This window comes from Salvia splendens, chromosome 17 (genome assembly GCF_004379255.2).
Source record: "Salvia splendens isolate huo1 chromosome 17, SspV2, whole genome shotgun sequence".
NCBI lineage: Eukaryota > Viridiplantae > Streptophyta > Magnoliopsida > Lamiales > Lamiaceae > Salvia > Salvia splendens.
The window spans coordinates 8,158,363-8,182,785 of NC_056048.1; the positions used below are offsets into that span (position 1 = coordinate 8,158,363).

The 24,423-nt window shown below is 36.4% G+C and overlaps 4 protein-coding genes across 6 annotated transcripts; 1 reads left to right on the forward strand and 3 right to left on the reverse strand.

Moving 5' to 3' along the window:
- Nucleotides 1-1,171: 1,171 nt before the first annotated feature.
- LOC121773417 (protein POLLENLESS 3-LIKE 2-like) lies at nucleotides 1,172-3,236 on the reverse strand. Its single transcript, XM_042170279.1, has 4 exons — nucleotides 2,920-3,236; nucleotides 2,629-2,841; nucleotides 2,384-2,539; nucleotides 1,172-2,285 (listed from the first exon to the last, which is right to left on the reverse strand). The coding sequence occupies exons 1-4, from the start codon at nucleotides 3,085-3,087 to the stop codon at nucleotides 1,338-1,340; spliced, it is 1,485 nt and encodes a 494-aa protein (XP_042026213.1). The 5' UTR covers nucleotides 3,088-3,236; the 3' UTR covers nucleotides 1,172-1,337.
- Nucleotides 3,237-9,681: 6,445 nt separating this feature from the next.
- LOC121773256 (epoxide hydrolase A-like) lies at nucleotides 9,682-11,470 on the forward strand. Its single transcript, XM_042170067.1, has 2 exons — nucleotides 9,682-10,232; nucleotides 10,758-11,470. The coding sequence occupies exons 1-2, from the start codon at nucleotides 9,762-9,764 to the stop codon at nucleotides 11,244-11,246; spliced, it is 960 nt and encodes a 319-aa protein (XP_042026001.1). The 5' UTR covers nucleotides 9,682-9,761; the 3' UTR covers nucleotides 11,247-11,470.
- A 2,083-nt stretch (nucleotides 11,471-13,553) lies between these two features.
- On the reverse strand, nucleotides 13,554-17,600 carry LOC121775110 (26S proteasome non-ATPase regulatory subunit 4 homolog). Its single transcript, XM_042172084.1, has 11 exons — nucleotides 17,446-17,600; nucleotides 17,224-17,337; nucleotides 16,914-17,019; nucleotides 16,429-16,543; nucleotides 16,139-16,348; nucleotides 15,763-16,060; nucleotides 15,041-15,164; nucleotides 14,809-14,912; nucleotides 14,597-14,665; nucleotides 13,886-13,959; nucleotides 13,554-13,785 (listed from the first exon to the last, which is right to left on the reverse strand). Exons 1-10 carry the CDS (start codon nucleotides 17,455-17,457, stop codon nucleotides 13,915-13,917), a joined length of 1,197 nt encoding a protein of 398 aa, XP_042028018.1. The 5' UTR covers nucleotides 17,458-17,600; the 3' UTR covers nucleotides 13,554-13,785; nucleotides 13,886-13,914.
- A 1,130-nt stretch (nucleotides 17,601-18,730) lies between these two features.
- On the reverse strand, nucleotides 18,731-23,456 carry LOC121773275 (MLO-like protein 4). 3 transcript variants are annotated; one of them, XM_042170095.1, is made up of 15 exons: nucleotides 23,024-23,456; nucleotides 22,834-22,891; nucleotides 22,499-22,731; nucleotides 21,863-21,979; nucleotides 21,695-21,773; nucleotides 21,509-21,606; nucleotides 20,927-21,001; nucleotides 20,734-20,819; nucleotides 20,205-20,254; nucleotides 19,953-19,993; nucleotides 19,700-19,870; nucleotides 19,565-19,600; nucleotides 19,390-19,457; nucleotides 19,256-19,316; nucleotides 18,731-19,179 (listed from the first exon to the last, which is right to left on the reverse strand). In XM_042170095.1, exons 1-15 carry the CDS (start codon nucleotides 23,141-23,143, stop codon nucleotides 18,916-18,918), a joined length of 1,557 nt encoding a protein of 518 aa, XP_042026029.1. In that variant the 5' UTR covers nucleotides 23,144-23,456; the 3' UTR covers nucleotides 18,731-18,915. The 3 variants fall into 3 exon arrangements, with proteins under 3 accessions (XP_042026029.1, XP_042026028.1, XP_042026030.1); XM_042170094.1 differs by having other exon boundaries at nucleotides 21,509-21,618; nucleotides 23,024-23,454; XM_042170096.1 differs by lacking the exon at nucleotides 22,834-22,891 and having other exon boundaries at nucleotides 21,509-21,618; nucleotides 23,024-23,139.
- Between the last annotated feature and the right edge of the window lie 967 nt (nucleotides 23,457-24,423).

The window sequence follows — 24,423 nt, forward strand, 5'->3', positions numbered from 1 at the left end:
TTTGATTTACGGAGGCTTATTTTCCAATGTTATTAAAACTCTATATTTGATTTACGGAGGCTTATTTTCCAATGTTATTAATTAAATCTACGGTGGCTTATTTTCCAATGTTATTAATTAAATCATGGGCCAAACTTTAATTCACTGTTCCTATTTAATTAGAATAAGTTTAGAGAAAATAAATACTCCATCTATCCGTAGTTAAGTCATTTCATTTTTTGGTAAAAATTTTATTTCCTATTTTATTTTAATTTCTCTTCATCTTTCTTACTTTATTCTCTATCTTACTTTTCTTTCTCTACTTTAACCTTTAACAAATCAATTTCTTAAATCATATGTCCAAAAGAAATACTCCAACTACCTTAGGACGGAGGGAGTATATTATAATCATTTTTTCCAAATGTAGATCAATTCAATATTTTATAATTTCAAAAAATTAAAACTTTTATCACTCGTACGATCTAGTCAATTTGCATTGTTCGAACACAATTCCTCATACTGAGTGAAAAGTCAACAAATTTCTTCTCACTTACTTTTCCCCTCTCTTACTTTCTTCTCTCTACTTTTTTATCTCTCATACTTTATTATCTTTTAATTTAATATATTATATAACTTTTTTCTTAATCAGTACCGAAAAGAAATGTTTTCACTATTATGGAACGGAGGAAGTACAAGAATACGTAGTTTGTGACACTAATAAAACTTCTTTAGTAGACATCAGGGTACACATCTATAATTAATATTATACTCTACATTTAAAAAAATGACATTAATTGACATTATTTTTCGTCACATGACAATTTCTGCTTCATCAGTGTATTATAGATTAAATATCTTAAAATGGATGTACTGTATTATTTATAAATAAATTATTTTTAGAACATTTTTCTTTATATATTCATACATTTTGAAAATTAAGTAATACAATTATTATATCGATTAGTTCTAGAATTAAAACGTGACGTTATATTAGTCAACAATCCATGTGATCATAGTTCGTATTGGAAACCAATTATATCTACGACATAAAATAGATTTCTTCCATTATTTGAAAACTTGTAAATAAAATCAACTAAAGAATCATGGTCTTTTTGTGTCCAAGTAGTAGTAAAATAAACCAATATGATCATTAGTCTTTAATGAAAATCAAGATAAACGAAAAAAGACATTGTTCTATTGAAAATACTGAAATAAACCATTTTATTATAGTGTGGGATTATACGAATCATGTCGTAATAAACTCAAGGAGAACAAGCTCATCTCCATCTCTAACCCATTAATAATTTGGAATTGTAAAACTAAATTAAATCAAATTAGCATAAGTTTTCAGTTATTAGTTAAAAAATCCGTGATGATGCTGCTGCTGCTTTGGGACTCAACGACGACGTCGTTATATCCTGAAAAACCTTGAGCCTCTTATCCACCACCTTCTTCTTCTTCAACACATCGCTCTCACCTCCCAAAACCGCCGCCATTATCGCATCCTCAAAATCCTTGCTATCCGGCAAAATATCCGCCCAATTATCCTCCTTCTCGATCGCCGCCGCGAGATCCGCTGCAGTGCCCGATCTGCTCCTCTTCAAACCCTCCACCGCAACCTTCGACGAATAGAACGGCTGCGCGTCGATGTTCAGATTCACCACACTACTATTACTAATCTTCGACGCTAAGCGATTAACCGGAGGAGCGATTATGTTGCTGATGTTCGGATTCACCACACTGTTATTGCAATTCTTAGTCGCTAAACGGTTAACCGGAGCTATTATGTTGCCGCTGCCGCTGTTGACATTCTCATCAGCAAAGGCCGCGGCGGCAGCAGGAAAGGTTGCTAAACGATTGACTGGAGCAGCGATTATGTGTCTGCTGTTGACATTCTCATCAGCAAAGGCCGCGGTGGCAGCAGGAAAGGCGGGGACGGCGCGGCTCTCCTTGCACGGCTGAGGCTGCCAGATCGCGGAGGAGCCTAAAAAGGCATCGAACAGCTTACTCTGCTCGACCCGATCCGCGCCTCCTTTATTCATCATCTCCGATTCCAGATCTCTGAGCATCTGCTGAGCCCTCTCGTAGGCCTTGAGGTGCGAGTCGACGCCCCTCGGCCCGTCGATGATCGCCGGCTTCACCCGCCGCAGCGTATCCTTGGCCTCGCCGATTCTGCCCTGCTTCATCAGGCAAATGCCGAGATTGCACATCTTGTTGTTGTCCGGCGCCAGAACAAGGGCTCGCCGATACGCCTCTTCCGCTTCGATGTAGTTGTTCTGTTGCATCAACGCCCACCCTAAGTTCCCCTGCACCATCGATTAGATATAATTGGGGATTTCTAAACCCTAATTTGATTCAATTTAATTCAATTAAGCGTGTGTGTGTGTGTGTGTGTTTTATTTACCAGTAGTCGCGTCGCCTCTTGCTCGACGGAGACTTGGAATTTCTTCCCCTGCGATCGGGCGGTTTTGGTGCGCTTGCCGTTGAAGGCCATGCCTTGCTGGATTAGGAACAGCTTGCGCCTCAGGAGCGCTACTTGGTCATCCAATCTCCCACATCTCTGCAAATTTTATAAAAATAATGGTGATGATTGATGATATTTGGTTTAAATTTTGATCGATCGTCGAGGGAGAAGGGATGAGGAGGAACCTTGTAGAGGTCCAATAAGATGTTGTCGAGCGATTCCTGCGCTTGATCGGAGCAACGGCTGCGTAATGACTTGATTGCTTCAATGGCTTCTTCAGCCCTATTTTGCTGCTTCATTACGATGGCCATGTCTTTGAGCGCGCTATCGACTCTGTCGCCAGCGTTAATGGCCGCCCAGAATAGGGGTATCGCCCTCTCCGGATCCTTCTCCACTAGCTAATAATGTCAAAAAACAAAAAATTAGATATTTGTTTAGACGGATTGATTAGATTAGAAGAGAGAAATTGGACTCACTTGAACGTTTTTGGCACGGACGTAGGGGGTGTCGCCGGCCGGGACCTTGTTGGTGACATGGAAGGTGTCCGAATGGGTTCGGGCGATGCCAAGTGGCTTCGCCGGTGACGCAGGGGCAGATTTTGTTGGCCGGAAACCGGGTGGCGCATTGCACATTTCTTTCATCATCTTGAGCTGCTTTTTTGTGGTTTTTTAAGATGGTTGAAAGACTGTGGAAATGGTGGAATGAGCAGGTTTTACACTCACACTCACACACTAAAGATAGAGAAAGAAAGAGAAGTGTGGGTGGGAGAGACAGTGAGAGAGGGAGGGAAGAAGTGAAGGGGTGGGGCAGCTTTACTGGCTTCTAAGGAAAATTTAAAAATTTCCGACCGTTGGAGTTTACCGTTGCTTAAACTAGCCGTTGTGCCCTCTACAGGCAAGGTGGATTTTTTTTCGCTATCGGATACACCCCCCACGTTATATTTTTTTTGCTTATGATACATAGTAATTCCTTATTACGAATTCTAACATTATTTTCTAGAAAATAAATAAATAAGCATAAAATAGACGGGCGTAGAATTCATTATACTATTTCTAAAAATAGTATAATTAATTTTAGAAATATAAATAAATAAAAAACATGTGATAGACAGGGGCAGAAGCAGAAAATAATTATTGTAAGGACTGCATGGGTAGTGATAAAATACAAACTCATATATAATACAAACTCCAAATTTTTCAACACAACAGTGTAAAATTTCAAGATTTTGATATCAACACAATTTCAACACGTATCAACCGATGACATTGTGTTAATATTTTTTGTTGCTATTATTTTATTATCTTTTGATATTTTCTAACGGTTCAGATCATATTTTGGAGTTTGTAGAATATTTAGAGTTTGCATTTGATCACATTCCAGGGCTGCATTATATATATACTTCCTCGGTTTCTTCGTCCATGTATAATTGTCCTAATTTTTTTTTCTTGTTCGTCTACAAATAATTAGCTCATTTATACTTTTAATATTCTTAGTGATTAGACTTCATATTCTAATAACTCTTCTCACTTAAACTTAAGTACCTATATAAAATATGACTCAAATTTTACTAAATATTTTTACTAACTTATCTTCACATTTTTACAAATCTTAAATCCAGAGCTTAGTCAAATTAAATTAAAAAAAATAATCACGAATAAAGAAAGTACTATATTTTAATAAATATATTAGGATTCCAATAGAATAAATCAAAATGTTGTTTTGCAATAGGTATAAAAGTTGGTAAATATTATTTGAGACAACTCCAAATTATACAACTTGAACCCATCAAAATTCTAATCCTAGCATAAAAGACACTAACCCCAAAATCTTATGTAGTTAAATGTAAAATTCAATTATTTTTTAATAAATCACAAAAAGCATACTATGAAATAAATCACACATCCAATCCATGATTTTATTTTTAATAAACTACAAAAATGGTATCTAGACAATGTATGATGCATATTTGAGGTGCTTTATAAAAATAAATTGCATATGAGCATCTGGATAAAATTTTAATTCATTTGAGTTACTTTTTCATATTTTCTATTGCACAAATATCATTTTTGCAGTTTAAGTATTTACAATTAAGCAAATACTAAAACTTGTAGTAATAAATTAAATATTTGTATTATTGAACTGCCAATAAGAAAAAAGAAAAAGAGCGAAAAGTTTATTTAGAAATAAAATCGATTAGAAACAATTTATCTTACTTATTAAAGAACACAATCAATTTTAAATGTGAAGTATCATTAGCCAATAGGCACGCACGGCTTTCAAAAATTAAAACTAAGAAGTCACTTTCATTATAATACATATTTTCGTCCATAAAAATTAATCTCATATGATATAAATTTTAATAATAAATTAATAAAATAAGAGAAAGAAAAAGTAGGTATAAAAAAAGTAATATAAACACGAACACGGATGGAATTACAGGGTAAGATTCAACTGTTAATTGTGTCATATCTTGATTATGACTTGAGCATTCATAATAGTGGCAGTTTATCCATCTCATCTCTATTTTCTTCCTGTCACGTCGGTATTTTATCATGTGAGTTTGATAACTCAAGTTCTCTGCAGTCATGATCTGATTGATCAAGGAATGGAAGATTGAGCTTACTCGAGCTTGAGCTTCAGGAGCCGTCGGATCAGCTCGTTAGTTTTAGGTTTTAATCTCAACCATTGATCTAACTAGCCGTTAGATTTAAAAAGGCTGTGTTAGTTAGTTTGTTAGTTTAGTTCCTTGATTCAGTTTGTTAGCTCTCTCTCGGCGATTCTCTCTTTCAGCAATAAGATTTCTTTCTTCTTCGAATTCTTTTCTTGTTCATCAATCTCAGCTCACGCAACACACCTCACCACAACTCCAACATATCAATTAACCCAAATTTCTGCAATAGTATGCCTTATAAATCAGCTCATCTCCATTTCTCACATTACCACTATTTTGTTTATTTTTTGTAATTTTTGTTTATTACGCCTATCAAATAAAATAAATTGAAATACCAAAATAATATAATACGAAAATCTTCGATGTATTACAATATTGGAAAAAATAGGACGAGAAACAAACTAAAAAAATACAAATACACATCAATGGTTACGTGCCCAAATCTCTTCAATCATATCGCGTCGATGATGGACTTCTTCCTCAATAACAAATGCATGAAGCATCTTAGCATTGCCACACTGACCCACGAGCTCGACTAAGTGTCACCGGCCCACTTGTCGATCCCACGCACTCTTCATATTATGAGGGATCAACATACTCCACCCTCTCAATAACACAAAAGGCATTGAAAACCATATCAGTTTCTGCATATCTTTGTAGTGGTTTAACATTGCCTCTTCTCACTCTATCTGTTGCAAGTTGGTAACTTTGGAGGTTATTTTCAGGTTGTGTGCTATCTCCACCTGCGTCTGAGGAAAATTTTTCTTGCTGATCAGAGTTCTCAGTATCACTGCTATCTCATCTATTTTCTTACAGATCATGAAACTTCACCTTAAATTGATCCTTGACTATGCTTTCTTTTCTCTTCTCCTGATCCAAATAAGGCATGTGATCCTCCACAAATACAACATCTCTACTTATTGCTCCCTCCGTCCCACAAAAGATGTCACACTTGCAGGACGACACGAGATTTTAGGAGGTTTTTTTGTGTGTTAGGTGGAAAGAGAATATAACACTCCCTCCGTCCCACTTTAGGAGTCCCATTTGAGTTCGACACGAGTTTTAAGAAATATAAAGGAAAGTTAGTGAAAAAAGATAATGGAATGTGGGTCCTACTTTTATATATTAGTTTTATAATAAAATATGGAGAAAAAATTAGTGGAATGTGGGGCCTATTACCGTTTATGGAACATTTCAACCGGGACTCCTAAAGTGGGACATCCAAAAGTGGTAAACCGGGACTCCTAAAGTGGGACGGAGGGAGTATTAATATTATTGTAAGAGAGAACTTTTTCTAAAAATGGAAATGTGACATATTTATTGGGGCAAACTAAAAAGGAAAGTGAGACATCTTTTATGGGACGGAGGGAATATAACCTTTTGATTTCCAGACTCAACTCACCAGAGCATGTAGCCTTTAACTCCTCCCTGATATCTCAGGATAATACGCTTGAGAGCTCGAGCTTCAAGTTTTCCCTTCTTGATGTGGGCATAGGCAGCGCAGCCAAAAGTTCTGAACTTAGAATAATCACCATGAACTACATACCACCTATAGTCAGGTGTATCTGATTTAATACTGGAAGCAAGGCATTTGTTTATTAGATGCGCAACAGTATAGACAACTTCTGCCCAAAACTTCTTGCTCAAACTAGAAGCAAACAACAAGCACCTTACACTTTTTGGAATTGTCCTATTCATTTTTTCCGCAACCCCATTTTGTTGGGGGTTGCTAGGGACTGTTCTATTATGTTTTATTCTCCTTGTAGTATTCATCAAACTCCTTAGATAAGTACTCCAAGCCAGTGCCCGTTCTAAAATACTTTAAGCTTCTACCTTTCTCAAGCTCAACTTCCTAACACCACTATTTAAGCTTCAGAAAAGCCTCAGACTTTTCCTTTAAGATATACACCCATAATTATCTGGATTAGTCATCTATGATGGTCATGTAACATCTCCCTCCACCAATTGAATTAACAGGGGTTTGTTCCCATTCATCACTATGTATAATCTAATGGAGATTGAGAAGTGTGTATACCTATTGGAAATGGTGTTCTCTTAGACTTCCTCATAATTCACTACTCACAAGGATCAAGTCTACTTCAAGCATCACCTGAGATAAGCCCCTTCTTAATAAGCTCTTTGATACTCTCTTCAGCATGGTGCCCTAAGTGCATGTATAACAACTTGAGGCTTTCATCACCTACTGAGTTTGACTCATTTGTCACAATCTCAGCCATAAGATAGTATAATTTGTTCCCCCTCTCAGCCTTCATTACTATATGTTAACCCTTTTGTGACCACTATTCTGCCACACCATTAGATGTGAAGGAAAATCCCGCATTTCCAGTGGGACAAGAGAAACAAGATTTCTCTTGATTTCATGGATGTATCTCACATCACTTAGCACCTTCAATGAACCATCTCTCATTCTTAACTTCACTGTTCCAATGCCCTTTATGTTGTACATATAATCATTTCCGAAGAGCATTGTCCATGTGGCTACTTTCAAATCTTGGAACCATTGTTTAAATGGACATATATGGAAGTTACACCTGAGTCCATGATCCATGACCCACTCACTCCTCCATCCATAACAATCAAGATTTCACAATTTTGGTTCTTATTCTCAGAAGCTTGCTTTCTTTTCCATGCAAGCAATCCTTCTTGAGGTGTCCTGGTTTCTAATACCAATGACATGACCGAGTTTCCATTGCTTCAAAGCTTGATGCTTTCATATCATCGAATTTCTTCTTAAACTTTTGTTTCTTGAATTTCTTGATATAAAGATTTTGATTGGTTTGTATACTAAAAGTTGCTTTGAGTGTACATGTCCATGTACATTTACTCATGCACGTATACGAAAAACTCCACATCCACTTCGAACCTTTATTATGAGAATAAATACATTAATATAATAGTTTATTTAATGACATTGATGCATTAAATAAAAGAGTCTAAGATTTCTGCATTGTAGGTCAAGTAGTGAATCTGATGGATTCACAATAGGGAACTTGACCTTGCAAGGAAAAAAAATTCACGACCTAGATAGGTTTTGGCTACCTATTAGAAAGGTTGCAGTGTTTGTACGATAAGCTATTTTTCTCTCTAGAAAAGGCTAACAACATTGGTGTGGTATAGGACTGAACGAATCCGACAAAAGAGAGTATTCTTTATTGCTATCTACTGAAAGATACAATCTTGAGAGTTTAGTATTTCTTAGTGTGTGTACATAATATTGTACAAACTCTAAACTATGATTTGGACCGTTAAAAAATGTCAATAGATGACAAAATAACAGCAACATAAAATATCAACATGGTGTCAACGGTTGACACCGTGTTGACATTGTGTTAACATTGTACTGACATTGCGTTGACGTAAAAATCTTGACATTTTACATTGTGTTGACATTGTGTTCACACTGTGTTGAAAAATTTGGAGTTTGTATAATATATATAAAGTTTGCATTTTATCACTACCCATATTGTATATATGTTCATTGATTATACACCGCTTTGACCTATCAATATGCAAGAGATTTTCGAAACTCAAAGCATGATATCATAATTAAATGGCTACATTGAATTCACGTGCCAAGGGTAGTATGATTATATCCAAGAGGTGTTTGGAAAATTATTTTATTACTCAATAAAACTAATCAGTTGAAATTTAATTATTTCATGAATAATAAATAAAGTTTCAAACTAGAAAACTCTTCGAAAAATATACTCCGTATTAATTTATTTCAAAGTCTCATAGCAAACAAAAGAATATGGATGATAAAAATCTTAAATGCAGGAAATATTATAAATTAAAATGGAATCCAAGTCTTCGTACTTTGGAAATTGAATGAGAGGTTTCGATACTGGTACAAAATAATATTCTAATAAATATATACTATGTTATGGGTTAACTAATTTAATTAGTAAATATTCAATGGGCTAGACCCATCTAATTCTTTCACAAGGGAGTATTATCTAATAAGAGTGATATTCATTATGAGAGGCAATAATTTCTTTTATTTAGAGGAAGAAAATTATGCGCCACAAATACCCTCTAATTGAGGATAATATTTGACATTAGACAATCTAACTAACATTTAATTGAGGGGCAATGATTTCTTTTATTTAGAGAAAGAAAAATATGCGCCACAAATAGCCTTTAATTGAGGATAATATTTGACTTTAGGCAATCAAACTTTATAAAGTTCTAACACTTAATTGAAGGTAATTAGGTGATTAAACTCAACTAACTTAGTTTGATGATTAATGCAGTTGAATAAATCCATCAAATTAGTTGGCTCAATTCCTCTATCAAAATATGAGAAGAAACACAGTCCACTTCGGGATAAAGAAATAATACGAGCTTGTAATTAATTTATTTTATAAACCAAATAATTTGTATAATCATGATAAAAAAATATTATCACATTAAAATATAACTATCAAACGAAGTATACCATAAATTCATTTGTTCAACATATCCCAAATGATTAATTACATAATTATATCCCAAATGACGGCAACGAAATGGATAATAGATAGACGACGCTCTTTAATTAGATTTAAACAATAGTAATAAATAATTGGTCTCCTATAAATGCATATGCAGGTGAGGCAGCATGTGAAATCCTTTCCGTGAACAAAGATGGATCACATTTCTCACAAGCAGCTGACGGTCAACGGCATCAGTATGCACGTGGCGGAGGCCGGGGATGGCTCCGCGCCGGCGGTGCTCTTCCTCCACGGCTTTCCCGAGCTCTGGTACTCCTGGCGCCACCAGATGCTGGACGTCGCCGCCAAGGGCTACCGCGCCATCGCCCCCGATCTCCGCGGCTACGGCGACACCGACTCTCCGCCGCCGTCTGCCGGCTACACTCTGCTCCACATCGTCGGCGATTTGGTGGCGCTTCTCGACGCGCTTGGCCTCGAGCAGGTGTTCCTCGTCGGCCACGACTGGGGCGCCATCATCGCCTGGTGGTTCTGCTTGCTCCGCCCCGATCGAATCAGAGCTCTCGTTAATACCAGCGTCATTTTTCAGCCTAGAAACCCTAATGTTAAGACTATCCAGGGCTATAGAGACGCGTTTGGTGATGCGTTTTACATGTGCAGGTTTCAGGTATCCCCAATTCAACTTCAATTTCAGAATCTGGTGTTTTGAATTCTCCAATTCACCAATTTCTTCGTCCGATTCACATTTATCAACTTAGTTATGAACTTCAATTTGAAAATCTGGTGTTTTGAATCCTCGAATTCGAATTTCTTCATCGTATTCGCATTTATCAACTTAATTATGTGATTCAATATGAAGATCTGTGTTTGGAATTCTCGGATTCGATTTTCTTCATCCTATTCACATCTATCAACTTAATTATGAACATCCATCAACTTGATTATGAACTTCAATTTGAAAATCTGGTGTTTAGAATTCTCGAGTTCGAATTTCTCCATCATATTCACATTTGTCAACTTAATTATGAACTTCAGTTTGAAAATCTGGTGTTTGAATTCTCGGAATTGAATTTCTTCATCCTATTCACATTTATCAGCTTGAGTATGAGCTTCAATTTGAAACTCTGGTGTTTGGAATTCTCGAATTCGAATTTCTTCATTTGGGTTTCCTATTCACATTTATCAACTTCAGGAAGAAGGAAAAGCAGAGGCTGCATTCGCATCAGTAGACACCAAAACCGTGATGGCCACATTTCTGACGACGAGCGATCCGAAGCCTCCATGCATTCCGGTGGAGCTAGGGCTCGACGTTCTGTTCAAGAGGCCAGCAGTGGAATTGCCGCCATGGATATCTCCAGAAGACATCAGCTATTATTCAGATAAATTCGACAAAACTGGCTTCACCGGAGGGTTGAATTACTATCGCCAAATGGATTTGAGCTGGGAGCTGACAGCGCCGTGGACCGGAGCTCAGATCAAAGTGCCGGTGAAGTTTGTGATTGGTGATCTGGACTTGACCTATAGTTTTCCTGGTGTGGAGGAGTTCATTAATGGTGGATTCAAGATATATGTTCCACTTTTGGAAGAGATTGTTGTGATGAAAGGAGTTGGCCACTTTCTTAATGAAGAAAGTCCTCATGAGCTCAGCCAACACATACTCACTTTTATCAACAAATTTTAGTTACACTTAATTTTCATCTTTTCAATAAGCTAAGTATCGTTCAATTATCGCTTTCCTCTTATATGAATGGATTCAGTCTTCACAAGATTGTTTTGTGGGATATTTAGTGATTATGAATATAGACCCTAATACAAATATGATGTACTCCTCTTATCGTCATTAATTGTCTAAATTTTCGTTCGTTCATGAATAATTGTCTTATTTACTTTTGGTAATGGACTCTTCATTCACTAACTTTATCTAACTCATTTTTTTATTATAAAACTAATATGAGATTATAATATAACTATTTGTGGTTGAGGTGCCGCCAGTTTCTTTGTCGAATTATTTGTCGTGTTTGGTCCTTCGTCTTCAGTTATCATATTGTGCATATTGTACACACATGCATGATGTCGGTAGGGATGTCCATATACCAAGAATAGCTCGGGCTTTAATAATCGTGAACCATGTTTGTAAGACCTTGAACGCTTTTCCCACATCTTTTCGAGTAGACTCTTGCATCAATACAAAAAGAACACGTTGGGGGTCTTGCGGCAAGTTGAGCATCTTCACAAAGGTCGGTCACCATCGGCGAGATAGTGCCACATGTTGTACTGTCCATTGTTGACCATGAAGGATATTGTTGGTGCTCTACCGTCCATAATATCGTTGAAGGTGTCCAAGTAGTTGAGCACGTTGATATCATTGTTCGGTTTTGGGACCTCGAAAAAAACATGCCAAATCAATATGTCAGCAACCACCTCTTGCACAATCATTGGGTGTGAGCCTTTATAGCAGCTTGTGTACGCCCACCCTTCCATGCCGTGGGACAATTCTTCAATTGCAATGCATGCAGTCAATGATGGCAAGCATCCCGGGGAAGCCAAGCATCCCGAGGAAGCCGTGGTGTGCTTCATCAAGACAAAGCAACTATCGGCCATTGTATGTGGTGTGGGTTTCCGAAGATATCCGACGTTTGCCTAGTAGCATCGTAAGACTCTATCGACCGATAGCGTCTGGTCATTTTTGGAAGTACCCGTCACGAGCCGCCAATGTATTTGTGATGCACAAAATAACTTATTGTGCATGCAAAAACGACGTCGGAAGTATTCCTCTCCCCACCATGATTGCTCAAAAAATTAATCTCGAAGAAGCCTTCGGAAAGCTTCCTCCCGATCACGATGCTCTTTACTATGTTGCTTCACTAAGGCAATCAACCGAGCTATTTCCCCATTGTCAACCATACTTGAATTGAGAATGAAAATTAAAGAGAATGGAATTAGAGAACTTTTGTGTGTTAAAAAAAATTGTGGTAATATGAAGTATTGAATTTGGAATAAATTGAAGGATAAAATATTTATAAAAAAAAGCGAATAACAGTAATAAAATACTTCCCCATCCAAAAAAATAAGAATATTTGGGAAGGCATGAAAATTAATGCATAATCGGTAGGAGAAGAGTAGTTAAAATAAGGGATATTTGCACCCAATATCATGGAACTTTCAAAAAATTGGATTTTTCCCACAAACTTTAATTGGCAAATAATATCACCAACTTTACACTGTGTTTGTTATTTCCTACAAGTGAAAAAATTATGGCTACATTAATAGATTGAAGAACAAATTTGGAGGGTGTGCTTCAAGAAAAACTATTCTTAGAGATTGAAAATCTTGAAACTCTCGAGGTTGTTGTCGAGAAATTATGAAAAAAATCCTTATCATAGTATTATTTGCCGAAATTTTTTCATTGATGGGAAATAACAAACTCGGGGTAAAGTTCGTGATATTATTTGTCAATTTCAAAATTCGTGGGAAAAACTTAACTTTTTGAAAATTCCATGATATTAGGTGCCAATATCCCTTAAAATAATGTTAGTAGACAGTGAGATCCATATTATTATTAGTGTATAATGACGAACCCTACTGATATAAGTTGTAAATAAATTGATGTATATAGATAATAAGTTTGAGAGAACTTTCCATAAATGAGAATGAGATAATTTTATGGGATGGACGACTTATTTTTATGGGACAGAAAGTGAGATAACTTCATAATTTTTAATTAATTTTCAATTTTTTAAAATAAAAAACAATAAAAAAGATGACTACCACTCGCAGTGGGGCTTGAGTGGGCATCACCGCCCACTTAAAACTTGCCACATGGTGTGACAGCTTGCCCCCTCCTCACAGCGCAAAGCTCGCTGGGAGGAGACGCTCACAACGCATCTCGCTCGTACCTCATCTCACCGAGACGAGTCCCCATCTCTTTTTTTCACACCTGGTGTGGATGGCCTTAAAGACTACTGAAGAAATCATGACAAACAAAGCAAAGAAAAAACAGCGTTCCACTCCACATAATGATTGAATAAGCCGTGCCATATATCCACAATACCATCTGAAATAAAGTGCAATAATTTTGACATCAAAGTTCACTAGGTAATGCTGGATCAGTTCACAACAATAATCCTTCGTCATAATATATATAGATGGTTCATGGCATATCATCCTGACTGCCAACTCCAACAGTTCTCATCACTTTCTGCATAATAGATCCCCTTGACCTATGCAACACATGTAATTAAGTGACCAGTGACACAAAAAATAACAAGGCCATCGCAACAAGATCAAAATGGACAACACCGCTGAAGGTTGGAAATAAACCTGAAGGTGGTAGTAGACAAGACATGTGTTCACTTCTTTTCCTCTTCTTTTGGTTCTGTGTCTTCTTCCTTCTTCTGCATGAACCAAAAATGTTAGAAACGTAAAAAGAGTACAATAGTACGAACAACATGAGCTATAAGAAAACCAGTCATTGATTTTGTCCAGGTGATACATATTCTTATCATGAACACATACGATTATAAATTGTATTTATTTCCACCGGCAGAAGAAAATGAGCTCATATACAATCAGTTCATAAAGCACTGAGAGAATATTTATATTGTTAGTGAAACAAAGTAACATACAATGAGTGTCTTCATGTTGCAATAGGTGTGTACATTCTAGTAAAACTATACATGATTAAAACAGAGGCAACTAGTTGCGAAACATATTGTAGAAGAAACTAAAATTGAAGGCAGAAACGATATAAAACACCAGTCATAAAATTTTGAACAAAGATCCAATTATTATGGGGTAAGACTTGAGCAATCAATCAAACATGACTGATAGACAGGGAGTTCATTTTAAACATAAACTTCATATCATATCATCTACAATGCAAGAAGAGTACTCACAAGAAGAAAAGAACAATATCTCTTTCACAGACAGAAGCGATTATCAATACGGAGACAGAACCAAATAATATCTAATTTTTATGATTTTTTCCATATAATTTGACCCTTTTCTCCTACCAAAGTTATTACAACTTACCTCAGATTGATTCTGCATGGAAGCAAGCAAATCTTTGATGGCGGGGTCATTCGGATCAACACCTGGAAGCTGTTAAAGCAAATCAACCATTAAATAAATGATAAAGCTGGCAGTCAAATGTTTCGAATTTGTTTACCATGTTAGTACATATTTGAGAATCAATTAACTCAGCCAGCCACATAATCAAGAATATAACATGAAGATTGACTTACTTGAGCCAGCATGGAGGACATATAGGATTGATCAGCAAATATCTTATTCGCATCATCCGGGTTTGATTGATCACCTTGACCATCTTGCACAGACAATTGAAGAGCTACAAGGAAAAAAGTATGTTTCGTAATTAAATAATCTGCAGATTATTCTACCAAGATCCAGTATACAGAAAGAAGTCCAGAGAAACAGGTCAATGCTAGATAAAAGTATATGAACATTAGATCTCACCAAGTTGCAGATCATGGTCATCAGCAGATGCATCGGACATGTCAGTGTCCCTCACAGCAATTGTGGATGAAGAATCATCCATGGACATAGCTAGGGCTTGCTGTAACAATGCATTCTCATCATCCTGTAAGAAGATATCTTATGTTATCTTCAGTTCATTGCATATTGCATTATGAACCAGAAGTCACAATGCATTCAAGAGAGGCTCCAGGTTGATTTTTAGAAATTCAAAACCTGAAAAGAAAATAGATCTAAAAGAAAAGGATTTCTTCGAGCATTCCTCTTTTTCCCTTTTTGTATACACATAAGACCGTGCAAACTTTTTAGCACCAAATATTAAAAATTTCTCTTAATTTCTTCCACAAAGACAAGTGAGTTTAATCTGTCAAAAGGATAGTTACATGGAAAATATAGGTGTAAAGATTCAACATTTCTTAACATGCCACATCAGATTCGCACGAGAATATGTTACCCTATCCTGTTTCTCTGTGTTCATATATACACAGCCTGTTTCTCTCCTTGCAAATTTACACATATCAAAACCTTATATTCTCGTATTCATATAAGTTCTTCTAAAGGTTTAATCAACAAATACGTGAAATCCATAAGTACCAAGTTGTCAGTCATGTAAACTATGCCACACTTAAGTAAAAAGCTAAGGTCCATTGTTGACCATCACACCGAGATGCTAAACAAGAGTTCAGTAAAAAGAGAACTCAAACCGTTAGATCATGGGTCTTCTTTTCGGGTTCAGAAGTTTCAGGGATCACATTCTCAGTCATGGTTACATCCTGTGAAGTGGATTGCTCTCCTTTTTCCCCCTTTCCAGCTTCTTCTGCAGCCTTCTTTGCAGCCGCTTCTTGTCTTGCCCTCTCCTCTTCCATTGATACTCTAAGTGCAAGAGCAAGTTCAGGGTCCAAGTTTGGATCCACGCCAAATTCAAACCCACCACCAGCAGCAGCTGCCGCAGCTGCAACATAGCCACTTGCTCCTTCTCCATCACCTGTAAATATTGGGGTACTGCACAAAGAAAAATATTAGAAAATATAACATAATAGATTCATCTTGACAGAAGTTCCACTCAAAATAGAGAAAAACCTGATAAGCACATCTGAAAGAGCACTGGGACCAGGAGGAACATGTACAATATGACTGCTATCATTGTTATTTACAGCAGCAAGTAATGCCTCAAGCTTCTCTGTCTTCTCTTCATCTTCTTCACCAAAGTTTACAATATCAAGAGCTACACTGTTCTTTTTCAATTTTCTTCCAATTAACTCCAACACCTTTTTGTCATACTTAACAGGACTGCCACAACGTACATGACTCCCTCAGAAAACTAATGCTAAAAAATCAACTTCAAAAGCACATAACTTAATGATTTGTACCTTCCCACAAACACGATTATCCTTTGCTGTTGCTTCTTGTTTTGGCGATGCTTGAGGGCCAACTGTGCAACTTGGATCCCAGCTGCCAAGTTCATCTCACCACCTACTTCTACACCTACATAGATCACCAAAGCACTATGCTAAACTAAGATAATCACAAGAAAAATAGACATTATGACGTAGAAATTACAATTTGACAGGCACATGCTTCCACAACCGACTAAAAACAACTTGTGAATCTTCAATAGGATACCATAATGCACTAAGCTTTCATAGTCCCACATGCATAATAAAAAAGAACCCAAAAGCTCATTGAGTGTCCATCCATCACCCTAAAGCTAACATCTCCAGATAAACCAACAAAATTTCAACTCAGGGACAATTTAATCAAAATCTCAGTTCTCAATATTAGAACCTTCCAATTATCACATACTGATAAAAATGAATTCCCTAATACAGCTGACACAATGATAGTAGAAGCTAACCGTGTGCACAGGCCAATATCTTGCCAAGATCACTGGTTGGAGTGACCAAGACACGAACCCCCTTTCCGGCCATTGTCAACACTCCCACTGTATTTTCTGGATTTGCCTACATAAAATTATAATAATAATTAAGACTCGCACACAAATCAGCACAAACCTAACCACGACTAAACCAAAACCATTCTCCAAATCAATAAGTAAACGTGGTAAATAAATTGATACGGTTATCAACAAGACAAACACTAACGATTAAGAAAATTAAAGAGCCATAGAACACAAATAACTGACAAAGGGGGAAGAAAAAGAAAACCTGAGTCTTCGCTCCGCAAATTAGGCTTACAGCGTCCTTTTGAGCATCGAATCGAGTGGGGGAGTAGTCGCCGTTACGCATCCACTCCGAATTATCGATGCAGATCATCGTAGCCTATTCATCCATTTAAAACTCGAACAGTTAGCGCGATTGGCAACTATAAGGGGGGAACTGAGCCCTGATATGCAAATGCAACCAATTGAAATTAAATGAAGCGCAAACCTCGAGCACCATGATTGCAGAGAATTGAGATCGAAGTATGGAAAGATAAACACAGCTAACAAATAAATGTGGAGAAATTGGTAGAATTGTTTTGTGAGAGAATTTGAGGTTACTTGGAAGAGGGGCACAAAATATGAACACTTTCCAATTAGAATAATTTGACCCTTCATGTTTCAACAATTGTAAATAGGCCCACGGACTTTGCAATTTTATAATTTAATCCAATCAAATTTAGTCCCCACGTAAGTATTACTAATTTGAATTGTATGACCCAAACTTGTTTGCTGGGAGTTGGGAGTCTGTTAATATAAATTGTGATTTGTGAATATATATTTAGTGATTATGCTAATATTTGGATGTTTTACTTTTCCTTTTTAATATGAGATTAATAGATTTCTTTCATAACTACATTCTATTTTGCATTTACTATGTGGTTAGTATGCAATAATTTTGTGATTAGTGTGTGATAATTTTATGGGAGGGATTAAGATGGAAAATTGAGATTGTTGTTTGGGGACCGAAAGAGCTGTGATTGTTTCGGTATGCAATTCTCCGATTCTATCTATATAGTTATTACTCCATTCGTTCCACCAAAGATGACTTTTTTTATCAATTCTCAAAGATGACTCTTAACTTATTTTATAAATAATTAAAATATTCATTTTTTTATCTATTACTTTATTCATTTCATCTATTTTAAAATATTCAAGTAATTTTTTTATCTATTATATTATTCAGTTAATCAACTTTAAAACACTCAATAATCATGTTTTTTCTTTACTTAAATTCCTTAAAATAAAATTGCATGAAATCTCATGAGATAGCAATATGGGTCGATGGGATCATCTTTTCTTAAACAAAGGGAGTATATTTTATGTAGATGTTACTTAAATATAATCCTATTACTTTATAAGGTACTCCATATATTAACTTAAGAAGTTTAATCATAGTGTACTATACTATGGGAATGTTCGGTTGGAAAAATTAAATCTCATGATTAAATATGTATCATGTTTGGTTCATAAGATTGAACCCTTCAACTTAATCTTAGATGGATAGTCTCATGATAATTAGTCATAGCCTCCCTCTCTAACTAAAATAATCCCACAACTTAATCCTAGATGAATAGTCTCATAATATTAGTCTTGACAACCGAACGCCACCTATATAAATAATTCTTGAAAACATACTGAAGCATAGTTCAAAAAAATGCCATCAGAGTATGTATTAATATTAATTCTTAGAGCCGGATTATATTAATATATTGAAGAAGTATTACTCCCAATTTTGTAATATACCAATAAACAGATAAAATGCAATTGGCAAGAAACTTTGTCAGCCAATATCTGCTAACTAAAAGAGCTTTCATCTATTGCTGCTACAAATACACAATACAACATTCTATACAGAACCAACAAACATACACATTCAGGAAGCGATGATCATCTGTTACTTGACCACCACCAGCTATCATACCTCCGGATCCGAACGAACCAGATCCCGAAGCTCCTCGTTTGACGTAGGTAAGGAGCCATTCTCATCAGAAGCCAAGCTACGTCCCGCCATGCTTGAGCTCCCTTCTATACTTCCAGTAGAGTTGCCCGTGTCCTTCCCCTCCTCCAGGGACGGCAGGGTAGGACTCGGTCCGTGCCTAGTCCTCACCTTTCTCCGCCATCCATGCAGCGATTTCCTCACATTCTCAGACACTATGGTCCTCTTGAACTTTGACCCCATCTGCAACGATTGTGTTATAACACGCGAATGGAAATTGATGCACGAGGTCAGGCCAGCACACGAGAACTATACCTACCTGGGCTATAATGACATAGAGAGGGAAAGTGATGAAGCTGCACCAAAACTGCGAGATCACCCTGCACCGGTGCACCACTTTACATTAGACACCACAACAGACAATCACTGCAAAGATAGCAAGCCACAGCATACCCGAATGTCAAGCGAATCACCAGGAAAGTGTGGTCTTCAGTGTAGCACGACGATGCCTTTATCTCCCACTGGATTAAATGCACCAAAACAGATTGCATCCAAATGAGTTATATATCGACATTATAAACTTGTTTATCGGAAACAAGAAGATCGGATTGGATTGGTGAAGTCCTACCAATGACCATATATATGTTGTCATCTCGAATGCATTCTGCAAAAAACACAACAACACAGGTGATGAATGTTACCTATATTGCTTCTATTCTTTTGAATCTAAATCCAAATCGCGTAATAACATGTGTTGTGCTACCTGAAATGATACGAATTGTATCAACCGGAGGAGCAGCCTGGGGTTGCCAAACCAGAAGAGCTCATCCCTCAGATTGAACGTCCGGACTTCTGTCCACTGACTGGACTCCATGATTTCAACGGCCAGCTTTACAACTATACGGTGTAGCTTTGTACCGAGTAGAAGGATCAACTGCTCAAGCATAAGTCAGACAAGTAAGCAAACGATACATCTGGAAGGTTCAGAAAGCCCAAAAAGACAGTCTTCAACTTACAACGGTGGGAAGGAAAGAGAGCCAGAAGTATATATTTGTTCCTGATGCCAGATAAGTATAACAATACATTTTAGAACAGTAACAGAAGAGCAGAATCGATTACTGTTCACAATGTCCCATATCAATGCTATGAGGTTTGTCAGCAACAAGAAACAACTGATGCCAAAACACATGCATTCAAGCGAGTAAGACATGAACAATTGATTAATTACAGATTCATAAACAATATTCATTTCGGTAAGAAGATCTTACCATGAAATCCTAGAACAATGCAGGTAATAGCGAAAATCCATAGCGGGATACTACAAAAGATAAGGAAGAAATATTAGATACTTTCATTTAATTTCTACAGCTAATGTAGCTTCATAGACGAGTCATTGCTGGAAACTGCAGCGTTTTACTCTCTTCAGCGAATAAGGCGAGCCAAAAGATCCATTTTTATAGAACACTTTACAAATGATATTTACCATCGTTGTTTTTTAGAAAGTAAAAAATAGACAGATGCAGCTTTAAGAGAGAATAGTGAGCATCATCTGTCAATTGATCCAAAAAAAGGGTCACTGTTGAACGCATTCAAGAAGTCGACCTTTGAGGCTTAAATGCTGCTGGAAATCCATCTAATTTTGTGAATGAATTATGAGATAATATATTTATAGTCTATAGCATATATGTGAAAAAAAGTCCACATCGGAGTCATGTAGATGAGCAATATATTAGAAACAGGATAATGATTGTTATAAGAGAGATTAGCAACCATGCTAACCAGTGAATATTCTTGTACCTAATGCCAACAATATCTCGGAACTCTTCCTCCATGCTCCGAAGCATGTAATTGTGGAAATCATAAGTGAAAGGTAATTGATGGGTCTGAAAATGGAAGCCATAATAAAGAAACAGAAAGTTATGAATCCAACCAAACTACGTTATGCAATCAGCAGTAGGATCCGAACAAGTGAACTTAGGAGATAACTTACAGTAATGAAGCCTAGTCGTAGTGCCATATAGTCAGCTTGGCTTATAGAACTCCAAAACTGGCGGCTGAAACAAAGCTGAGCATAAACTGGCTTATGAAATGTTCAAGTGCCAACTCACAAACATACACACAGAGGATAATGACTCAAAATTATGTTGCGGAGTACATGACGTAGGTAGTGAAACCAAGCGATTTTGTAGAGTTGGCAGTAAGACTTTGGTATCACTCATGTCAAGTTCCTAACGACTGAATCTCATAAAGCAGCATTTGCCATAAGGTAACATATTTAATGTACAAGATAAGTCCTAAATAGCAGATTGACCTTGTTTCTTTCTAACTCATGTTAATATATCTATCGTTACTTGATCTAAACCTTCAATAGGCAATTATTCAGTAACATCGCGAAGAAATCAAGACAACTCTATACAGTCTAGTTTGATCTATATACCAACAGAATCTTAACTAAGCAGTCAATTAGTAATGCCTATGAGACTCTTGACATGTGGATACCATCCAAACACGAAGTATGTGATGACTCGAAGCAATCGTTTGGTTAAACCTACAAGACTTTGTATGTGCATACCAGCCAAACAAGAAGCCTGTTCTGACTCCAAGGATGGGATGTATGATGAGCAACGAAACTCGATAGGCGTCTTATCGGCACACCGTCTGTTCCGACATCTTCAGAATTTGCTTCAATATTGCAAGGAAAGAATTCATTGGTGATGAGAATAAATTTTTCTACACAGAATAGGATCATATCAACTACCAGCAGATGTATCCGCAGTTAGCAGGCCTCGAAGAGCCAATGTCTTGGCATTATTTTCCCATGTTCTCCAGCTATAGATCTGCATTCAAGACAACAAATTTTGAGCATGTTGACTGAAGCAATGCAGCAAGAGTCGTGGGAGGTTACTATGACAATGAAAACGCCAACCTTGATCATTGCTAGTGCAATGGCTAAGAAACTATATGAGACATGGGTAACCCCCAAAACAAACAAGAACCGATGGAGCTGCTCAAGGCTCTCGTATGAAGCAAATGGTTCACGATCCTGGAAGAAAGAGGTAGATAGTTAGCACCTCCCTTCGAAATTGGAGCCAGAAAAACAACCTTAGTTGTTACATTAACTAGCTGGCATTTCACATCAATATTGATGAAGACAGATATTACTCTGATGCATCAAATATGGTTTTCTTAAATTTTAGAGTCTTCTGTATGACCACTTTTATTGTGAGTTAATATAGCAAGATATGAGAATTTGAATTTGAGGCAAATATTAAAATTCAGAATGCTATTAATACAACTTCATTCGAGAGTGCAAAATGTATTCAATCTAAAATCAAATACGGGAATGAAACTCTTTATCATCCTAAGCACATCAGTAAAAACAAAAAATCATGTCCTACATTTCTATGAACTCGGATCTATCAATAAGGAAGATAAATAATCGTGATGGATACACTAAACCCAACTATTAACAGCACATAAAGCTGCTGAGTAAGTATGCTTAAAATCCAGATCCATGATGAAACTGAAACATGAAACTATCTATACAGCGTGAAAGAAATACCCAGGGGCAATAATTGTGATTCTGGCCTTCCAACAACCGCGAAATTGAGGAATTAAAATGATCAGTCCTTAAAACAACCGCATGTCTAGCAAGAGCTTGTTGCTCTGCAACTTTAGTGGGAGAACATGGATAGAAGCGGCTGCTCATCAATGCCGACGGCTTGACACAAATTTTGGCCACAAAAGCAATCCAATGACCCATCAACAACGATAGAAGCCCAAATACCATTAACTCTGGTTCACACCAAAGAAGCAGCTCATGAAACCAAAACTCAATTCAACAAGAACATCAAAAATCCACCAACAAATAAACCTTAGAAGACCTCATCTTCTTACCTTCTTTGATTTTATCCAAGGCAGCAAGAAGATGCTTCCTTTTAGTCCTATCCAACCACTATACAAGCACGCACACACACACAAGAACACACTACATAATCATTAACAATTCAAGAATCATGAACACTTCAAAATCCATCACCATCACACACACAAACACACATAAAAAGAGGCAGAAATCAACACTAACCTTCCCAAACTTCTTCAAGCCTCCATGAAGCAAGAAGCCAATGGCAACCAAAAGGGAGATAACAGTGGCAACAGCCCAGGTGGGCGTCCCTGCCAAAGATCTTCCCTCCCTACTTTTCATCTCACAATCAATAAAAAAAAAAAGAAGAATCTTTTACCGAGTCTCAGCAAAATGGGTTCCGAAAAAGAGAATCTTGCCAAAAGGGAGTCCAGTAATTGGGCGATTAGACCAAACCATTTATTGAATCATAATTGTATTGTTTATATGTCGACCATGGCGCCTTCAGCATTAAAAATTGGCTGCATGGAGTGCTGCTAAAAAGTGGAGCACAATGCAAAATGGGGCCCTTCTTCGTCTAAATTGGTTAGCTCCAAATTTAATCAATAGGATTGTGGAAAATTGTTGGGTTCTAGTAAACCATTAGCTCTGCTACTGCTATTGAATTTCTGACTTTTCACCTCAACTAACTCTACTAACTCTTGTAAAGTGGAAATTAATTATCTGCAGAATTATTGCCATTTTTCTCGATTAAATTATTGCTGCATGCCTGCATCTAATTCCTAACTTGGCAGGCAGTAGGTTGTTCACTAAAAGCCATCATTAAAGTTGAATAAAATAATATTATTTTGTTATACAGTTGTATTCTACTACATTTTTTTACATGGTGTGAGAGAAGTAATTTGAATTACACAAATTTCCGCGGCTTGTTTCTTGCTTATTATTTTGTCTATTTGCTTGGTTTGTTGACTATGTTTTGACTAATATTTTCAAGGTTTTACTTTTAGTTATTATTAGCAATTATTAATTGAGTAGTGCTAAATGGCCACATTATGGTCAGCTATAAAAATAAAAAATTAATAAAAGTTAGTGCATTTAATGTCATTTCGGTGAAATCAATACCTCTAAAAAGTATAAATTTTATTTGGACAAATGTACCCTTAATTATGACATACTATAAATATGAAGAAACTAGTATAATCTATTCAATTGGATTATACATTAACTCATGTTGCATCAAATTTATATAAACAAAATCAAATTTAATAATGTTACATGATTAATTCAATTTTATCTTATATTTATAATACCAACGCATCGTGATAAGTATTTACGCACGAATAAAAGTATTGGTCCGATATTGAAATATTGGCATATTGCAATGATAAATTCAAATTTTTATTTTTAGCTTTATTTGTTAGTAAATATATTAAAATATGAAAATAATATTACATAAAAGATAAATGCATTAATATGTAGACTGTGAGTGGATTCTCAGAGGTAATATTATTATGATTTACTTTATTTAGTGGTTTAGCATATTTACATGAATTATAAAATATGAAATCATGATTTACTTTTTATTCAAATATAAAATATATGTGTCATTGTATTATTTAAAT

Bases quoted from the DNA above. Each gene is read 5' to 3' on its own strand.
- LOC121773417 (XM_042170279.1), bottom strand. From the start codon at position 3,087: ATGATGAAAGAAATGTGCAATGCGCCACCCGGTTTCCGGCCAACAAAA. The intron at 2,842-2,919 runs GTGAGTCCAATT...TGACATTATTAG, and splicing joins TCCGTGCCAAAAACGTTCAA to CTAGTGGAGAAGGATCCGGA. The intron at 2,540-2,628 runs GTTCCTCCTCAT...TAAAATTTGCAG, and splicing joins TCTTATTGGACCTCTACAAG to AGATGTGGGAGATTGGATGA.
- LOC121773256 (XM_042170067.1), top strand. From the start codon at position 9,762: ATGGATCACATTTCTCACAAGCAGCTGACGGTCAACGGCATCAGTATG. The intron at 10,233-10,757 runs GTATCCCCAATT...TATCAACTTCAG, and splicing joins TTTACATGTGCAGGTTTCAG to GAAGAAGGAAAAGCAGAGGC.
- LOC121775110 (XM_042172084.1), bottom strand. The intron at 17,020-17,223 runs GTTTTCTTTTTC...AATTTTATGTAG, and splicing joins TTTGCGGAGCGAAGACTCAG to GCAAATCCAGAAAATACAGT. The intron at 16,349-16,428 runs GTACAAATCATT...ACGTTGTGGCAG, and splicing joins ATAATCGTGTTTGTGGGAAG to TCCTGTTAAGTATGACAAAA.
- LOC121773275 (XM_042170094.1), bottom strand. From the start codon at position 23,143: ATGAAAAGTAGGGAGGGAAGATCTTTGGCAGGGACGCCCACCTGGGCT. The intron at 21,774-21,862 runs GTTGGCGTTTTC...TCTTGAATGCAG, and splicing joins TTGCACTAGCAATGATCAAG to ATCTATAGCTGGAGAACATG. The intron at 19,994-20,204 runs GTAAGATCTTCT...ATCTGGCATCAG, and splicing joins CATTGTTCTAGGATTTCATG to GAACAAATATATACTTCTGG.